The sequence below is a fragment of the Parasteatoda tepidariorum genome, chromosome 4, assembly GCF_982258835.1.
Source record: "Parasteatoda tepidariorum strain Cologne lab strain chromosome 4, Ptep-v5.0, whole genome shotgun sequence".
Classification (NCBI taxonomy): Eukaryota; Metazoa; Arthropoda; class Arachnida; order Araneae; family Theridiidae; genus Parasteatoda; species Parasteatoda tepidariorum.
The window spans coordinates 2,755,099-2,775,091 of record NC_141758.1 but is presented as its reverse complement, the minus strand read 5'-3'; the positions used below and the strand labels follow the sequence as shown (position 1 = coordinate 2,775,091).

The following is a 19,993-nucleotide window of genomic DNA, read 5'->3' as shown; positions in this document are numbered from 1 at the left end:
TGATGGCAATAGTTTTAATGTTACATTTAATTAATGTTGTTCTATAAATATTTTTTTAAAAATTGATGAGAAAAAACTAAGATAAGGAAATCCAACTGACCAATTAACACTTCAACAATGTTAGGCACTTCAGTGTCAATGGGTTTTCTATTTTTTCTATGAGGATGAGGATAAAACATGTGCCAATTATTCATAAATCGAGCCATGTTTGGATCACTGTATTTGTAACCGACGCCAGTCAGTTTCCCTTCTAGACCATATGGACTCAGAATCACTGAAAAATATTAGATATAGAACTTGTTAACATCACAATGCTATATACAGTAATATATACGCACACATTTATTTAATAGTGTTTCAACTAAAATTGCAGCTATGAACAACACACAAAAGGCTTGCTTTACCAATGATTTTCCATAATAAAGATAATAATAAACAAATTAATTTCCCATCCATCAAAAATAATCCCAAAGCTCAATTCTTCAAAAGATGTTTAGATTAGAATCAGTTCATAAATATTTCATACAACAGTTATTCACAGTTAACTACACAATTATGTGTGGTCCATAGTTGCATCTAAAAATTAAAAAGAATCGATAGTTTTTTTTAATGTTCCAAAATCATTCAGTGATTACTGTATATTTACGATTATAGGCTTAGAATTTGTGAAAAATTTTTGAAAGCTAAAGGGAGGGGACTGGTAGCAGAATTTACTGAGTCAATCTGCAACACCATCTTCATAAATTTAAATATGTCTTCGAATCCCAGCATAGTCCTTAAAAGGCTATTACTGTAACAATTAGGCTTAATGCAACATATATAAAACAAAATAAAATTATGAACAAAAATCAAAGTTAATGTTACAAATCACTTACATAAATTTAATTGGAAATTTAAACAATAATACTTTTTAAAAAATACAGCCTGAAACCAAGTAAAAAATGAATAATAAAAAATACATTTCTGTTCATTTATTTATTTTTAATTAAATAGCAGTGAGGGAAATTTCACAATTTTTGCGCAAAATATTTCCACAACAATAACTCTTTTACCATCCAAATAACCTAAACTATAGTTACAGACATTTTATTGGTCCTAAGAACAGTGTTTGTGATTGGCTAGTACGCTTTTATTACAAAACACGTCCTTATTCAAAACGATTTGTGTTTGCTTGTTCTACTAAAATAAGCATAACTTTTTTTGTAGTATGGGTATTTTAATTCTGTTTTTGTTATTAAATTACCTTCAATTTGATATATAAACGTTTGTATTTAAGTGAAAATTAATATATTCTACAAGCACACAAAGTTGAAAAACATGACTTTCAAAAAATGTCCACACTTTTGGCCACCACTGTATATATAAACTATATTTCAAAAGTACTAGTTTAATTTTACTTCAAAAAAATTATCAGATGTATTTTTTAGATTTAAATAAAAATTATTTATTAATGTATACCTATCAAAAACATTACTAAGATAAATTGATCATACTGAATTGACAAAGAATTAAACTACGAAAACCTTAACAAAATGTAAATTAAAAAATGGCTTCCAAATAAATTTTTCCACAAAAAATTATTGTTTTTTTTTCTTTCCAAAAATAACTTAAGAGCACTGAAAATTTTATTAAGAACTTTTGTGAAATAACACTACAATATAAAAAACAATACAATATAAAAAGTTCAAAATGATGTATATAATTAGGTGACGGCAAAATTGTGAAATTCTAATTTTATTAAATCAAATGAATAAAAGGGAGACAAAATGTTTGAGATGAAAGTTCTGTAATTGCAGACTGCTCTGAATGCACATGGAAATGTTTAATTAGTAAATAATCTCCAAGTCAAGTTTAAGGATTGTGGTGCTGATCTAGAAATAGAACAGTGCAAGAATGTCATCAGCTTGCCAGTGATTGGTGCTTCATCAGGGTAGAAATAAACAGGGAAAACATTTTCTTTTGCTAATGTTGAAAAATTTTGGTAACGTTTAGTTGGTCCTAAAGATCAGAAAAATTTATAAGATTTTTACTTCCATTTTAGAGGGCGGGAGATGAATACTGAAATCGGAAATCCAGCAGAGTTGCGCAACACCTGTGCAACTCTGGAAAAAATACAATAATTATTTCCATAGAATCTGGTTCACTCAGTGTACATGCATGCGGACCTGCGAGTAATTCATGTGAAGCGTAAAATTATTATGACTTTAGTACGCTACGGTCAGACAGTAAAGCATGCTGAAACGGATGTAGAATGAATTGTAAAAACTTTGCACAGATTATGAAAACCAAGCTTTCTGCACTATTCATAGAGACAATCAACATGCAAAGAAAGAAAATGTCATTTTGGAAAAGACAAAATTAGCACCTTTTACACACACTCCATGAAAAAAGAACCTTTAAAGGCTTTTATATAACAAAAAATAAAAAATAGGTCCCTAAATACTTTTTAAAAACACTAAGCACCTTCATAAAACTTTGAGTCAAGTAAAGAGATAAATAAACTATTACTGATCTTTTTGGATACATTATCGATTGCATGTACAAGATGTACAAAAATGAAACTATGTGTCATTTAAAAAGTGTCACCAAAGCCAATTTCGACCTATTTCTAAACTATAAACAATTTAAATGAAATATAAAAATTAAATTTTAAGTTTTTTTATTGACAGTAACTTGTATATTTAAATGCATACAACAGTAGAGAACCATTTATCCGGCATCCAGAAAACCGGGGAGAATTTTGCATGGTTTTCCCGCTATTTTGAAGTATAATGATTATAAGAGAAGCAGAAATTTGACTTATCGTTGAAGTTGAGTAGAGGGAAAGGGGGGGATTCTTCTGGTTTGCCCAGAAAAACTTTAATTCTTCTCCTGACCTTGAAGATCATTAGATTGAGAGGGGGCAGGGAAGGGACAAATGTTTTATTTTCTCCTGTGTGACAGTTGTTTTTCTGATAAGCTGTCGTCAATCAAACTTAAAGGAGTGGCATGCTAATTTTGTTTTCTCTTTGATTTACGAGGGGGTGGGGAAAATGCATTGCACACGTATATCAATGAATGTCCAAGTTAAGTAATTTGAAACTTCTAGCTAAGAGTTTTGAGATGTGAGAGTGAGATTTATTTTAAATACACTTTAGTTACTCAGTTTTTGTTATCCTTGATTTATCATGATGAATTGTTTTATTATTTCGGATAATGCATTATTATTAGGAGCAAAACGTTTTTTAATCACCAGTTATATTCATCTATTTGACATCGATTAACAAAACAATATATATATATATATATATATATATATATATATATATATATATATATATATATAGTTTTTTTCTGAATAAATTCTGATTTTTCAGAAATGAGGTATCATTGGCAAGTTTTTCTTGATGTGGAATCACATCTGCTTTCGTTAAAAAGTCTTTTTATAAAAAATAAAATAAAAGGAGAAGATTGTTTATTAATTTAAGCATATAATTATTTGTTAATAAAAGCAGACTATTATTTTATGAAGCAGATAACAGTTTTCTTTTTTTAATTTTGATTCGGTTTTTCTGATTCCACTGCGTTTGGAACCGGGAAATTCAGACATCCGGGATAGCGATGGTCCCGATCATCCCGGTTAATTGGTTCTCTACTGTATTAATATAATAATTATGAAAATTTTGTGTTAATTATGAGATGAATTGTTCCTAAATGTCTTAGTCAAGAATTAACACTTTGAGAAATGCCAACACAGTAAATTTTTTGAGATGCAGTTTAAAATCTATTGTATTGTTTTTCATGATAACCATAAAGGTTATTGTGGAAAACAAAAATAATAGCTGTAACAAAATAACAGACCTAAGCATACTTAATCCATAGCTATTTTTTTTAATAAATTTTAAATTTCCTTCAAATTATTATATGGTTTGTAACTGTTTGACAATTTCTAAAATCAATGCACTGTTTTGAAAACATTACCTTGCACATTTTTTTGGCCTGCTTGTGCTGCTGTCACGTGACACTTGTCTAGCAGATATATAGAAGAAGTGAATCTTGCATCTACACTGGCACAAACAGTACTGTCACCATGGATGAAGAAATGTAGGGCAAAGGCAATTTGTTTTCTATTGGAATGAAAATAAATTAAGCTTAATGAAATTTCAACTGAGAAACTATAGTAGCGATGATTGCAACACAAAGTGAAAAATCCATGAAAATTTTATATGATATCAATATACCAAACATATTTTAAATTATAATAATTTTTTTAACATGCATTTACAATTATTACCAACAGATGAAAAATATTGAATCTTTATAATAACAAATTCAAGAAAAAACTTACTTCTTGCAAGAATCTGCGGTATTGGATTTTAAAATCGCATGAATATGAATTAAAATATTGGATTTTAAAATTGTGTGAATGTGAATGGCAATAATGAATTTTAAATTGCGTTAATACATATCACAATGCATAAGATTTAGATCACACAAATACTAATTGCAATGCGTAGATTTTAAGTCACCTATAAATACAAAAATAGATTTTTGATATTACAACTGCATGAATAATACCACAATATTGGATTTCTAATGCACACGAATAGGAATCACAAGGTACGACTTTTAAATAACGTGAATATGAATCACAAAGCGTAACTCTTTAACTTGAGTAAATATGAAATTGATGTCTGACATTAAAATCGTGCGAATAAGAATTGCGATATTAGCAGATTCTGGCACAATTCTGAAGATTCAAAATGGCAAAAATCCGTGAAACAAAAATAATCAAATTGGAAGCAGACTCAAGAGTATATAATAGTCATTAAGGAGATTTAGCAAAAGTTTTAAAAGTTCGTCAGATAAGTTTTCGATTCGCGAAAGCCCGCAAACTAATGGTCTTGAAATACGCGGAATTAGGCGATATTTGAGGAAAAATCACAGGCTCTGCTTCTGATTCTTAGACCAGAAAGAATTATACAAAAAACCCTGAATTTCGGGGTGCACCCGGAATACAATCATGCTGTAGTGAGAATAAAGAAAAATGACATTACTTATTGTTTTCGGTGGTTGGAATAGTTTGAGGTTCTACGAAGAATTTTCCAAGGCGGGTATAACCTCGTGATAGAAGGCTCCTGAAATAAAAGTAACTATTAAAAATACTACAGATAAGAAGAAAATACTTGTGATTATGGTGCCGTGTATTTTTCAACTTTTAAAAAATTTAGCTTCATCCCTTATCTTGTTTCAGTCAACAAAAAAAAACAATATTTTAGGTCAATCTGACAAATGCAAGGTTGCAATTGCAACAATAAAATATTATAATTTTTGCCTAAAAAGCTACTTTTCAGATATATGATTCCCTTTATGATAGATTTTCAGACTCATAGCATTAAATAGATATCCCTTAGGCAGAATTTTTTCAGGCCTTCTGCGACAAAACTCTCTAGCACCCATATCCTTCCGCAAAATAGTTTCAATAATAACAAAGGTTACCGATTTAAATTAACAAAAAACGCTGTGTTTACAAAAAGAAAAAAACATATAATTATTTTTATTCAATATGTAATATTTTTTTTATTCTAATATTCTGGGCGATATTATCGCACTTTGTTGGGAAGAAAACTGCACTAATTCTTTCCAATATCGCATTTTGAAAATCATCACATTAAAAAAAATAATTAAAAATCATGAAGATCTACTGTAATTACCGAAAAACAAATTGACGACGAAGTCACTCAAAATAGGACTCTTCGAAAGGGGTTACTTAAGTTCTTGTTTCGTTTCAAGATTTGATTGTTGTAACAAATAATATCGGATTTTAAAAGCTATATGGAAGACAAAAGCAATAATTGCTGAAAAAATTATAGAAGCGTTAAAAAGTAAATACTCGAATGCACGATTCGAATTTCCCAGATAGTCTGAAATATATCGGGATAGTTAAAACCACGTGAAAATCAATAACTACTGAAAATACAATCGAACAACTCTATGGATTTACGATACTATCGGCGTAAATTGAATGCCTCAATAAGTGATTGTTTAAATGTGCAATTAAAATTTTATGCGCAAATTTCTCCAGAAATAAAACTCCAAATTCTTTCTTCTCCCAAAAGAAAATCTTTCTGTGAGAACTCTAACATTCTGCGACAATGTCGCCGCGATTCTGCCATAGGGATGGACATAAATATAAAAATTAGATATTACGAGTTATAATCTCCTGCAGTAATGAGATACTAAATAGGATCATTCTCAGACAGAGTCAGAGACACGTCAAAAACTATTTTTTGAAAGAGATTGTTTTAAAACAGTTAGGACAATAGTCAAAACCTAAGGTCAAAAAATCACAATGCATGTGAACCACTTAATAGTTAATATTTAAAGTATTAAATTAAATGAAGATGTATACAAATATATGAAGAGTGCGAAACAGATTAAAAAAAAAAAAGCATGATTGTTAAAAACTGTTCATTACCTTTCAATTAAATTGTGCAATGCTTTGAACAGGAGAGTGCGACACTCATATGACAAACCAATTTCCCATGAGCCGCGTTCAGCCTCTGAAAAATTAAAAGACACTTTAGAAAAATAAATATCGAACAAAGAATTCAACTGAAATCCATGATAGTATTTAATTTTTCAGAAACTAAACTGCGACAGATTTCAAATAAATTTAATAATTACGAAATCTGGCATCACTCTGAAATCTGGTGCAAATAATGTGCTTCATATTTTTCTTTGGCAAACTTCTAAATTCTTTCAGCTTTTAATTTATTCAATTATTGAACATAGATTGCATAGATTTTTTAAGTTATTATATAAATGAAAGTCAAAGGATTTTTTTTAGAATAAAATTTTTAGAAATAAAAATAACTAATTCAGGGGTGCTTGTGACACAAAATGAAAAACCCTGAAAATTTCATGAGCAAAAAATCAATATCAATTTATATACCATACATGTTTCATATTTGACATAATTTCTTTTCAATAAGATTTATAATTAAATTACCCACCTATGATGAAACATCACACCTTTATAGTAACTAATCTTAGTTCTTACAGGAATTACGACGTTGGATTTTTAAAATCGAGTGAATATGAATGGGAAATTGGATTTTAAAATTGCATGAATACGAATCGCGATGTACGATTTCTAAACCACCTGAATACGAATCACGATGTACGATTTTACGAATTGCAATGTACGATTTTTAAACCATGTGAATACGAATCGCAACGAGTAAATTTTAAATTAGGTAAATATGAAAATCGATGTTTGATATTCAAACCATATGAATACGAATTACAATATTAGTCTATTCCAGGGCAGTTTTAAATATTCAAAATGACAGAAATCAGACAAATCAAAAGAATCAATTGGCGGATTGGCAGAAGAATAACGTGCATGTAAGTATCTCAATAGCGCGAATTAGGGAAAGTTTCAAAATTTGGATTTTAGATTGAGGAATGCCGTGAAAATGTCGTCAGATTAAAAGGTTTCGATTAGCTGAAGTCCGAGAACCAATGGCTTTGAGAAAGGCAGAATTCTGCGATATTCCCAGAAAAATCACATGTCCTACTCTTAATTTTTTCACACGGAAAGATAATGTGAAAAACCCAGAATTCCGGGATACCCCGGAAATACAACCACCCCTAATTGCTTTAAGACATTTTCTGCAAAATAACATATGCATTCACATATTATTTTACAGGAGAATGCCGAAAACTGTGATAGCAAAATTTATGGAGTGATTCTGCAACACTATTTTTATGAATTCAAATTGATCTACAACCTCAATGATTATTGTTGTAAAAATTCAACTAAATCTTAGAAACATGTAGCAAACTTTGCAAATATGAGGTCCTTACACATAATTTATGCTGTTTAAATTTAAGAATTTTATTCAATTATTTAAAAAAAAAAAAAAAAAAGACTAGAATAAATCCTTATAGAGTTAAGACAGTAATCAATTACTTTGGGATTATCCTGTCGACTATTTTTGCCAAAAAGCGCGTTGAAATAGACTTTTTTTTTACTACACTGCAAAATTATTTGAATTTCGGATTTGCCTAGCACCGAAGAGATTACTATTATTTAACAGAAGAGAACACCACGGAACATGTTGAAAACACTTGGATTTGTATTTAAACCAATTTATGTGGCAGCGACTGCACAAGGATAATGACTTGCTTGTTTGCACATTAAAATATATCAAGTTTTTGCGGCCAAAATGATTTATAATAATATAGATGGTTAGATTCAAGAATAATTCAATGTGTCACCATGAAAAAAAAAGAGGCTCACACTTTTTTTTATTGCACTTTCTTATTATGTATTTTTGCCCTTACAGTTTTTTATTATTTTATTATTATTATTTGATAAATTTAATGTGTTTAGAATGTTGTTTTTTCATAAATTGCTTTAAATTAAGATGGCGCCAAAGGATTTGCGCACTTCCGTGAGTATTGACAGGTCGACAGGATAATCCACAGGACCGAAACAAAATTAACATTTTTTTTTTAATAGAGTCTTCGCAATTTTCTCCATCTTTTTCTAAAAAATAAAAACAAAACTTAAAAAATAAAAATATAATCTGCAGATACTGTAACAAAGTACCCACTGCCATGTTGGAGAAGTTCTGCTACTGTATTAACATAGAAAGTACATAAATAAAACCTACCACTGAGAGAGGGCTCAACAACTTTGGAAAAGTCTGGTTCTGAACCGTACCAGAATATCCAGAGTTCCTTCTGATATGACAAGGTGCTTGTATCATGAGAAAGGGAAATTCCTCCAGATTTTTGTACCTGTATTCTTCTCCACACAGACAGAATTCCAGCAGTTAGGCACTGACTGTAAGATGTTAAAATTGGATCTTCTAATGGGTCTACAGAGAGAGCATTACAGGACAATCGTCTCCATCTGATACCATTAAGATCAGCCTATAGAACATGAATACAATGATCTTATTACATGCAGAATACACTTTTGCAAACAAACAATACAGTAGAACCTTGATTATCTGAGCTAATTAAACCTCGATATCAGAAATCTCGGTCAACAGAAACTGTGTATAAAAACTCACCTTCCTCGCAAATTTAACATCTTTTGAGATAAAAAAACAATAGAACGTTTTTTAAATGATAAAAATAAACATGCATAAAGTTGTGTTTCCCAGATCAACAAATTTAAAAACATAATCAACCACTAGTAATAAATTTCAAAAAGCAGATAGCAGGATAGAGACGATTAATAAATGATAATATTTTAATCTATTTTTTAAACTGTCCATGTGCTTTAATCTTTGAAATTGACTTTTAACAACTTAACTTTATAAAGATTCTTAAGACATTTATAAAGAGTGGTTAATTGATAGGCACTCTATTTGGTCAAATTTAAAATAAATACTACAAATAATTTTTTACTGAAGATACATGTATTTTATTTTGATGAACAAACTTATTGTTGTGTAGCTCATTTTAATAAAAAATTGTAGATTTAATGTTTAAATATGATTATAAAATGACAATTTAGTTAACTAATAAAATTCAACATGTTTTGATCTTGTATTTGTTCAGCTAAATGCATATGTGTTAAAAAAAATGAAAACATACATTTAATTTAAACTTGACTCCATAAAAACCTGTATTTTAAGCAAGAAACAATTCTGAAATAGAAACTAAGCAAAACAGAGACCTTTATATAGCATTGCTACTAATTTTAATATGGATCTCTAGATTTAAAACGTTCAATAAACAATTAATATCTTGCAAACATTATATAGAATATCTTTAAGTATTACACATAATTATATATAGTCCTCAGAAATAAAAAAATTTCTGAATTCAAATTAAATAACATTTTAATGATCAACACGAATTACGTGCAATCGTAATCTATGAAGTGGCATGGATCTCAGAAAATGTGTTTGGTTGATTCAGAAACTTGTGCATAATGAAAGGCAGCAAGATGACTTAGCTAAAATCTATAATATTTCATTTAACAAAATGATTGTGTGTCATAGCACTCAATCACATAGGAAATTAAATCATGATAAGAAGACACAAGCCAACAAGGATATTAGGAAATTTTTACCTTTTATACAAAATGTAATGATACCATAGATCAGTTTCCTAAGCATTTTGAGCATTTAAGAAATTACATAATAAATTGATAAGGAAGTATGTTACTTTACTAAAAATATATACATATCAAAGCCCCCTAATTTAATTTAAACTAGAGAAAGTGTAACACAAGGAAAGATCCGACTGATTACTTGTCAAAATTATCAATATTTCCATTAAAATGTTCATGCTATAGATGCGAACACCACTCATTGCAAAAAACCAGTCTGATAATAATGCATTGTTTTTAAGAATCTCCTGGGAAAAGTGAGGCACAGGCTACAATTATTTCTCTTTTAAAACTTTTCAACTTCTCATCCCTCTAGCCCAAATAAGAAGTTTAACGGCAAAAATACCAGCAGATTTCCACATCTATTGTTCAGAAATTCTACTGATATTTAAAAAATGTTAAAGTTATTTCGTTTCAAGATGAAAAGTGGCATCTCCTGGATGTTCGTGATGAAGAAGAAAATAAGGATTAATTAAAGTTTGACTTAAACAGTTTTGATAAAATGGCATCAGTTTATGGAAATGCTGAAATCAGTGTCACCCCTGCAGCAGAATTTTTTCAAGCTATCTGCAACAAAACTCTCCAGCACTATTATCGTCCGCAAAATACTTTTAATAATAACGAAGATAAATGTTACTAATTTAAAATATCAAAAATGCTGTGTTTACATAAGAAAAAAAAAATTATTTTTTTTATTATTGAACTTGTAATAATTTTTTTATTCTAATATTATGGGTGATATTCTCACATTTTGTTGGGGGCAGGGAAGCATTAAGTATTTCCTACTTTGCATTTTGTACATAATCATCACAATCAAAAAATAATGAAATTCGTAGTAGTAATTACCAAAAAAAAATTGACGACAAAATTGCGCGAAACGGATTTATCAAATGCGTGTTTCGTTTGGAGATTAGGCTGTTGTAATGAATAGGTAATTATCTTATAAAAAATATTGGATTTAAAAACTAGGAGAAATCAATAGCAATAAATGCCAACAATTCAATAGAATTACTGCTTAAAATGCATGAGGATATTTAAAATCAATAACTGCCGAAAATACAATCGAAACAATACATCGATTTATGATACTATCGGCGTAAATTAAGAGCGCCAAAAAGTAATTATCTAAATGCATGATTCAAATATTATGTGAAAATTTCTGTAGAAAAGAAAAGTAAGTTTTTTTTTATTTTTCAAAAGAAAAATCTTTCTGCAAGAGCTCTGTGTCACTCTGCGACAATGTCGCCATTGATTCTGCCACGGGGGTGTCACTTTAAGAAATGATTGCAAAAGCTGGAGAAGTACAAAGTGAATAGAATTTCCCTTATAGAAAAATGAACAAAAATGTATTACATTTATCAAAAATTTATTGTGTAAGTTGAGTAGAAATGAGAATGTTCAAACCAGGGTTGGGGTTTTGGACATCCTAAACTGGTTTTGGACAGGACACGTGGGTTTTACTGTCTTAAACTGGGTAAAACTGTCCTAAACTGGGTAAAACTGTCCTAAACTGTCTTAAAGTGTCCAAAACCTTAAACTTTGGTAAAAGGTAAAAATTCTATAGGTGTAACCATTGTACACATAATAATTACATGTATCAATAAATATTTGATATTTTTTATACAATTTACTATAACTCATTAAAAGAAAATAATATAATAAAAAAAGGTTTATAATTTTTGAAGTTCCACAATTCATTGAACAACAAAAGTGATACCTAATCCTTTAAATATAAATATGCTTTTAATACTGATAAATAATATTTTTGCATAAGGATAAATATGGCAATATTAAAACATAATAATTTTTCTTAAAAAAAAAAAATACTAAATTTGTTCAAAAATTAACCTTTTATTTTTCACAATATTTTTTAAAAAAAGTGTTATAATTTCTGCATTACAGGATGATAAAAAAGACATCTAATTAAAAAAAAATTGTTTTTAAATATAAATATATTAGTTTAAATTGAAAATACAAAATAACTGAAAAATGTATTAACAGTTTTGAAGGGCATAACATCAGTTTCAGTTACTGACACTGGTGATGTATTACCACTATGCTAAAAGAATTGAACATGAATGAAATAAAAGTATTCTTGAATAGTACTATAGATAAATAAACCTGTTTATGACGAACCAAGCACTTAGTTCCTAATATTTTAACCTGTATGGCAAGGCCAAACTTCAGTTATGTACTATTGAATGAGAGGACCAATTGAACTTGATTACTGATTAATCTTCCTTTGTTTAAATTGAAGAGTCAAACAATATTAATAAAACATTATTACTTTTAAAAACAAATATTCTCTAGTATATTTAATTATCAATATGTAATTAGTTCTAGATTTATTTTACCTCTTAAATATTGTTCAGATAAAATTGTAACATAATTTGAGTAAAAGGGTTTTTGGACAGTTTTGGACAGGATGGTTTAAACCGTGGATTAATCCATTCTGTCCTAAACCTTGCCAACCCTGGTTCAAACCAAAATTTCCAAATTTCAAATTAATTGTGTTTATTCATTTTTCTTTTGCATCGTAAATATTTATAGTTTTGTTACAAACCTAACCATTTTCAAATATACGAAACGAATTGTTACTTTCACAAAATCTATTCGGATGTAACACAAACATAAACATATTAACACAAACATTCAAGACATAATGTGTTTCACTAATACAAATGACATAGGGGAGCTCCTCAAGCGCTTCTGGTTGCAAATATTCTCAACAGCTTTAAGTATATGGGGGTTTTTTTTTTTTCAATTAAACCTTTTTATACCAATTGTAAATAATGAATTATTCATTTTCAAGTTCATAACTTCATTATTTTCCTTACATTTTTAAGTCATTATTTGATATTTTATATTGACACTCTATTGACACACACTGACATGCCTATTTTAAATAAGTACCTAAACAATAATGTTTTCAAGTTATTTCATAAAAATTAGTTAGTTTTAAAAGATGGAAAGAGGTTTGTTTGCTTGAGATGCATGTTTTTTCTAAAATAGCTTTTTGCTTCTAATTTAACTTTCAACTCTAAAAGTAAATCATTGATAGCATCATCTATAGTGCACTCTGACAGCAACATGAGGTTGTATCCTCAAAAAGAGCTCTCTAAATAAGAGACTCACACAAATATTTTGAATACATTTTAATCCTCTTATTTGTTTCATTAATATTTTTCATGTTTCCTTATTTGACCTTTACCGCATTTGGTGCAGATGTTTGCCCGGTCACTGGGAGAGGTTTTAATGGTCTCACCTAAAGGTTTTCTTCACCAGAAAGTCTATGGAAATAATTCAGTGGCCACCAAAAGTGGTCGGTAATAGAGGTGGTCTTTTGGGGGGATTTCGCTCTATAATGGTTCCTTGAGAAATGATCAATTTAAGTTTTACTATATTATATTTACTAAAATTCAATATTAACTGAGAACTTTTATTCAATAATAAAAGTAAAATTGAAAAGTTTATTTTATTTTGCACTTCTACAAAGGTAAAAATCTGAAGTAATATTCAAACTTTCATTTTTAATACTTTTATAATATCTTAGTATAACATCATAAGAATGGAGAGTATTTTCTTGACAAGTGGAAAAGCTTAAAAATATGTCAAAGATTACCTGGTTTTGCTGTGAATGAGGCATGTTCCACAAGAGAGCTACATATGCTGTTTTCCTTTAGTTTTGAACACGTTAATTGTTCTTTGAATAATTGTGTATTTTTATCTTATTATTATGATTATTCATTTATATTGAATAAAAATTAAGGACATAAACCTGGAGGAGATACTGATTAGAATAGAAAATTTTAGCATTGCTCTAACGACTAAAAATTTATTTATTAAAATACATTTATGAAATAAGTTAAGATAATTTTAATCAGTATATGGCAATTAATTAATCTCATCGCCATGAATACAGTATATTTCCTATTTTAGTAACATTTAAAGTAATGAATTGGAATATCTTTATGCACAATAATTAAAAAGGTTTGCTTACAATTCGATCATAACATGATATATAAACTACAATAAAAGACAAAAAAAATATTGTGAAATAATCGCTATATGTGAGGTTGACGCCAGTATGGCGACAATTGTCGCCTAATGTTCTACAAATGTTGCGAAAATCAGACGCTTTGGTGACAAAATTACTGTCCTGAAATCAGGGTTGGAGTTTTTGCCGGCAAAAAGGGGTTTTTGCCAGGACAGTGGCAAAAACCTGGTAAAAACCGGCAAAAACTGGTAAAAACCGGCAAAAACCAAATTATCGAAATTGCTGATTAAATATTATTACAAAATACTTGAAACAAATTTAAAACAGTCATAAGGAATAATAATTTTGATACATTACATGAAAAAATTATTTTTAACATATTAATAATTAATATACCTAAGGGTAATAATTTTTAAAAGATTGAAAGTTTTTGATCTCTTTTCATTTTAGAATCCTAAAATAAATGTTTTTTTACAAATAAATATTATTATTTGTATAATACCTACTATTATTTATTATAAAAAATTATTATTTGTACAATAATTAACTACACATGTTGATAGATATTTTATGCTTTAAATTATATTTGTATTAATTTAAAAATAAGTTCATTTCACTGGAAAAAAGAGAATAATCACAAATTTTCCAATCAATAATGTTTTAAACTACTAAAATGATACATTATCATTTAATTATGGAATAATAGTTTTGTTAATTTTTTTGTAATTATTTATATTCATAGTATATATTTCAATTTTAGGAATAATTTTGTATCAAAAATGTGTTTTTGTCCTCTCATCTTGGAAAATATAGGTTTTTGCCACTTTGCTTGGCAAAAACCTGTTTTTGCCAGGACGGTTTTTACCGGTATTTACCATGGTTTTTTCCACCTGTGGCAAAATCTTGCCAACCCTGCCTGAAATATGCTTTGAAATTACACAATAGTAATGAAAATAGTTTTCTGTATAGAATGCCATGCATTTAAAATTAATTGTTGTACTAGTTTTATTGTTCTACGTGTAGGTTAGATTTTAGTTTCAAAATTTTTCAAATGGAATAATTGAAAGTGTCAGCAGAGGTCTGTTTAGAAGAAATTTGGGTCTGTTAATGGACCCTTCACAAAATATCTTTTCATAAGAACGGACCCGCCACAAAATATTTAACTTAAAAACGGACCATTCACAAAATAATTTATCATTCAATCGGACCCTTCACAAATTTGTTTATCTCATTATTGTTTTATTAATCAAGTAAACCCTTCCCAAGAAGGATGGGGGGGGGGGAACAAATGTAAATGAACTAAGTTTCATCTTTGACAGACGCTTCTTCCTTTATTCGTCCGAAATGAATATTCTGCATTCAGCAGTATAGGCTAAATACCAAATATTTGTATGTTGCATCTCTAATTTAGTAGCAGCAATTGCTGCTTATTTTTTAAAATTTAATTTTTTTAATCATAATTTTACAGTGTTGAGCATAATCTTGTATGTCTTTACAATTTAAAAACTCCTTGAAAAAGTTCTTTGCAATAACAGGACCCTATTTGCACAAATTCACAAAAGCAGGACCCTGGTTGAAAGAATATGACTTAATGTTTATTTTATATTCACAAATTACGAGTAATTTTTTCACAATTTTGCAAAATGTCTGGACGGACCCCTGGTCTGGTACAATAAGTTTTAAATTTAAATGTTGATATTTCTAATTTACAAGTTATACTGTGCTTTGCATTCATGCACTGACAGTATAATCGTTCATTATTAAAACCATGTTTTTTACTCCTTTAGAATTGAATTTATTCATAATTTTTAGATAAGTAATTTTTAATATAGTAATATTTAGTTAGTTCTTACATTCTCTGTTTTATTCATTTATTTGGTCTAAGCGTTTAAATCCATATGTTGAATCTATTTACTAAAATTATTTTAGCTTTTTTTTCATTTTATTTCAATCAATAACTAATCTTTAATAATTATGGGGTAATGGACCTAATTAGCTTTAAGGTGTAATAGATGGCAATTACTAATTTTTGATGTATACCATAACATTAAATATACAATTGTAAAATTTTTTTTTCTGGAATTTGTTTACCATATTAAGTTTTTTGACCACTAAATGAATACATAGGACTTAGATGGTCTCATGTGAGCACTAAATTTTCATTACTAGTGTGAACCCTTGTCATATGCACCACAATAAAAGTAATTTGAAATAATTTGTTATTAGAAGTCATCGTCAGGCTCTAGTCCACAAGATTGCTTGCCAGGTTCTCGTCCAACAAGCAATTTTAAATTTATTGATAAAAACAAAGCAAAATTAAAGCGCTGGAAAGACAAAATAATCTACTGACCAATTGTAATTTAAAAATAATTAATTAAAAAAGAAGTATAGCCTATTTACGTAAAATACGGAAATGCTATCTGTTACAAACTATTTTTAACAATTAACAGCTAGTCTTTAAAATATTAAGCAACCACATAAATAATATTTTGACAAACAGAAAGTCATTTCTCTAAATATGAATCTAAAGTAGATACATAATTTAAAGGCAATCACATGACATTTGTTTATAGCTACCTAACTTTTAAATAGATATATTTTTGTGATTAACTGAAAAAAGAAAAGTCTAATTTAAAAAACCAGCGTCCTTTTTAAAACACTTAAAAATTTAATCATCATCGCTGATGCAAGACTTGTAATTTGTAAATAGGTAATTTGTTTGAGTCAATAAAAGGTACCTATATGCAACAATTTAGACGATTATAAAAGATAAAATTCAATATATACTTAAACTTTCATTCCTCAAGACGTAGTAACAATAGATAAGTTATTTTATTCATCTTTTTTTACAGTCTGAGTCTAGGCTAAATTTAACTATAGCGCGCAAATATTACTTGATCAGAATAAATGCTTAAACCAGCTTAGAATTTCATGTAAATTTAACATACAGACAAGTGACATTTCATATTTTATCATAAAAATACACATCAGTCTTAACTTTAAATTTCTGACATTAGAAAAAAACAAAACTTGACAGTCGCATATGTATTACGATAAAAATTGTAACTGGAATCACAGGTAAACAAATTTTATAAAGTGACGAAAAAATATATACGTACCAGTGCAAAGAAATTAGTATGACAATCTTCAAGGCTCGCTCCATTAGTTATATCCGATACATGGGTCATTTTTGACCCATATTGAAATATTAATTGAATAATAAGAAATTATATATCAGGAAACTCAATACTCGCCTGTAACGTAACAAAACATGGCGAGTATGATACCGGAGGGGAAGAGTGATGGAGGTAAGGGGTACGGCAGTAAAAGGACAGTTTTTCTTTCACTCCACCTACAATATGAATTTCTTTTTTTGAACTGCGAAATAAATTCTTAATAAACTAAAATTAAACAATTTTCTTAACACTAATATAACTTTAATGCAAAGAAAATCGTTCCGTTAAAGGATTGGCTGCAAATAACAGGAAAAAATGAAAAAGGGATGAGAAAAATTTGTCTTTTTAAATTAATGTGCTAAAAGGAAGTGAATCCTAAAAATTATTGATAAAGGTTACATTATATTGCTGATTTCTATCAAATATTATTTATCATCAGGAGCAAGATTTTGATAAATATTTTTTAATTTATATTTCAAGGTCGCAATTCTCGAGCATTATAACGTTTAGTTTGAACTTTTTTTAAAAAAAAATGAAGGCTATGTTCTATTCTTAATTAAAAATCTATCGTTATTTTCTTTAATGATCAGTAAACATAAGCAGAATTTTTCGAGAAGAATCGTCTGCTCTGACGTCATTGGAGGAGAAAATAAACAAATTGTGAAATCGTTTTTAGAAAAGAATTACTAATAGCTCGAAAAAAAAAACTACTTATTATTGCCATTAATAGATATTGATTATAAGTGACTCTATAAGCAGAAAAATTGTAGGAATGAAATTATTTTAAAAGGTTTTTGATATAATGATTCCAAAGAAGTGATACCGAAACTTAACATTTCGATTTGGAAGTTGTAGTAAATAATTGCTGATAGAAAAAAGGCGTGGTATAAAAAGTAGGCGGAGCATTTAATTGTTTATCATTTATGATTGGTGTCTAGAAGTCAAGAATGAGTTCCATTAGCTTCTAGCTTTGTTTTACAGTTTGCCTTAGGACACTTTACGAAATCAACAAATTAGGGATGTTCTTAAATACTCTAAAATTCAATAAGTTAATGCATCCAAAACTTTATTTCATATCCGTTAAAGTTACAAAAGAAGTTTGTTGAATTTCTCGGTTGCTTTAATAATTTAACGAAGCATCAGAGTTGCACATATTGACTTTTTTTAAAATAAACCAATCCACTTTAAGCATTTGAGATTTAAATTACCTGTTCACTAATCAAATTTCCCGTTAAAATGTTTTATAGCAGAAAACGAAACAATACATTAGACTGCCACAGTTTTTGAGAAATTTGTACGAATTGTACTAAAGTCATGTGTTACCTGTAATATGTAGCAGAAACCTAAACAAAATATTAATCAAAAACAGAAGTTTCGAAGTTGATAAAAGTTTGATCTTATTATGAGTATTTTTTGTCTATTGAATTAGTTTAATTTATACACAGTGCCTTTTCAAGCCGGAAAACAATAAAATATTATTTAACATTTTGAAAATATGTATACAAACTATTATTATATGTTAAAAAAATTTGTCCAACTTTTATAGTTATGCTTTGTTTGAAGTAGACTAATTGCCATTTATAGAAAACTCTAGAAAATTTTGTTGATTTGTTTCACCATGTTTATATGCAATAGTTAACCCGGAAATGTGGTTGTTTATTGTTTGCATTCTCATTTTGATCATCTTCTTCCTTCAGTAAGCAAATTTTCCCTTTATGAATATAATATTTGTATTGCTGTAATTATTGAGAACTTATTTGTAAAATTCAACTGTAAAAATTTTATAGCGAAGAATAGGGATGATATAGACATTTCTCTTTAATCAAGGGGCGGTAAAAAAATCTTCAAATTTTTATAGAGAAGATTCCTGTATCAGTAGCAATGCCAAAAAAAAAGAAGAAAGAAATCAGCAAATGAAGAGATTTTTCGTATGGTAATCTTTGTCAGAATAATCGCCAGATCTTGTCAACTTCCGGGAAACGGCCCGCAAAAGATAAAAAAATATGTATCTCAGAAAGAGACCAACTTGGGCTGTAGATTTTGTAAGTTCGAAGATTTTAGTTTCAGGGGGCTGTTAAATATCTTCAAACTTTTATAGAGAAGATTTCTGTATCAGTAGCAATACAAAAAGAGAAAAATTCAACAAATGAGGAGATTTTTCATACCGTGATCTTTGGCAGAATAACTGTCAAGTCTTGGCTACTTCCAGGCAGCGGCGTATGAAAAACTAAAAACAATATCACGATAAGAGATCAACTCGAAAGGTATAACTCATAGCCTCCCCCCTGGCCAACATCTACATGTTCTTGTTTTTTTTAAATTGCAAGTTTGAAACATATTATGGAGACAACCAGGAAGTGACATGCGAAAAACTAAAAAAATGCATCTAGATGAGGGACCAACTCAAAGGGTATAACTCGCAACCAGCCGCAAGCAAATCATTGCCAAGTATTTTGTGAGTACAAAAAAATTTTTAACGCCTTGGTGTTAGTAGTTTACATGAGTAGGTACCAATATGGATATAACACCTGGGTATAAATCATAACTTTCACCAGACAACCATCCTCTCTCTTTATGTTTTTAATTTTATGTATAAAAACATTTTGGCACCTTAGCAATTGTACTTATGGTAGCTATTACAAATCTAGTAACATAGTACTTAAATTACCAAACTTAAGTAGTAACATAATAATTAAATTATGC

The 19,993-nt window shown here is 28.8% G+C and overlaps 2 protein-coding genes across 4 annotated transcripts in view; one reads left to right on the top strand and one right to left on the bottom strand.

Annotated features, from left to right (window-relative positions):
- LOC107444514 (mediator of RNA polymerase II transcription subunit 13) overlaps positions 1-17,920 on the bottom strand; it is an 85,653-nt gene extending 67,733 nt beyond the window's left edge. For all 3 annotated transcript variants that reach the window (XM_016058669.4, XM_016058677.4, XM_071181906.1), the window contains exons 1-6: positions 17,234-17,920; positions 8,664-8,925; positions 6,458-6,542; positions 5,037-5,117; positions 3,961-4,106; positions 101-274 (exon numbers count right to left, since the gene is read on the bottom strand). In XM_016058669.4, coding sequence (XP_015914155.1) covers positions 101-274; positions 3,961-4,106; positions 5,037-5,117; positions 6,458-6,542; positions 8,664-8,925; positions 17,234-17,302 — 817 coding nt within the window. In that variant the 5' untranslated portion in view covers positions 17,303-17,920. The remainder of the gene's footprint in view (positions 1-100; positions 275-3,960; positions 4,107-5,036; positions 5,118-6,457; positions 6,543-8,663; positions 8,926-17,233) is intronic.
- Positions 17,921-18,262: 342 nt separating this feature from the next.
- The window catches only part of hob (bridge-like lipid transfer protein family member hobbit), a 116,726-nt gene continuing 114,995 nt past the window's right edge, over positions 18,263-19,993 (top strand). Inside the window, exon 1 of the mRNA XM_016058688.4 lies at positions 18,263-18,986. Within this exon, the coding sequence (XP_015914174.1) occupies positions 18,937-18,986 (50 nt within the window). The 5' untranslated portion in view covers positions 18,263-18,936. The remainder of the gene's footprint in view (positions 18,987-19,993) is intronic.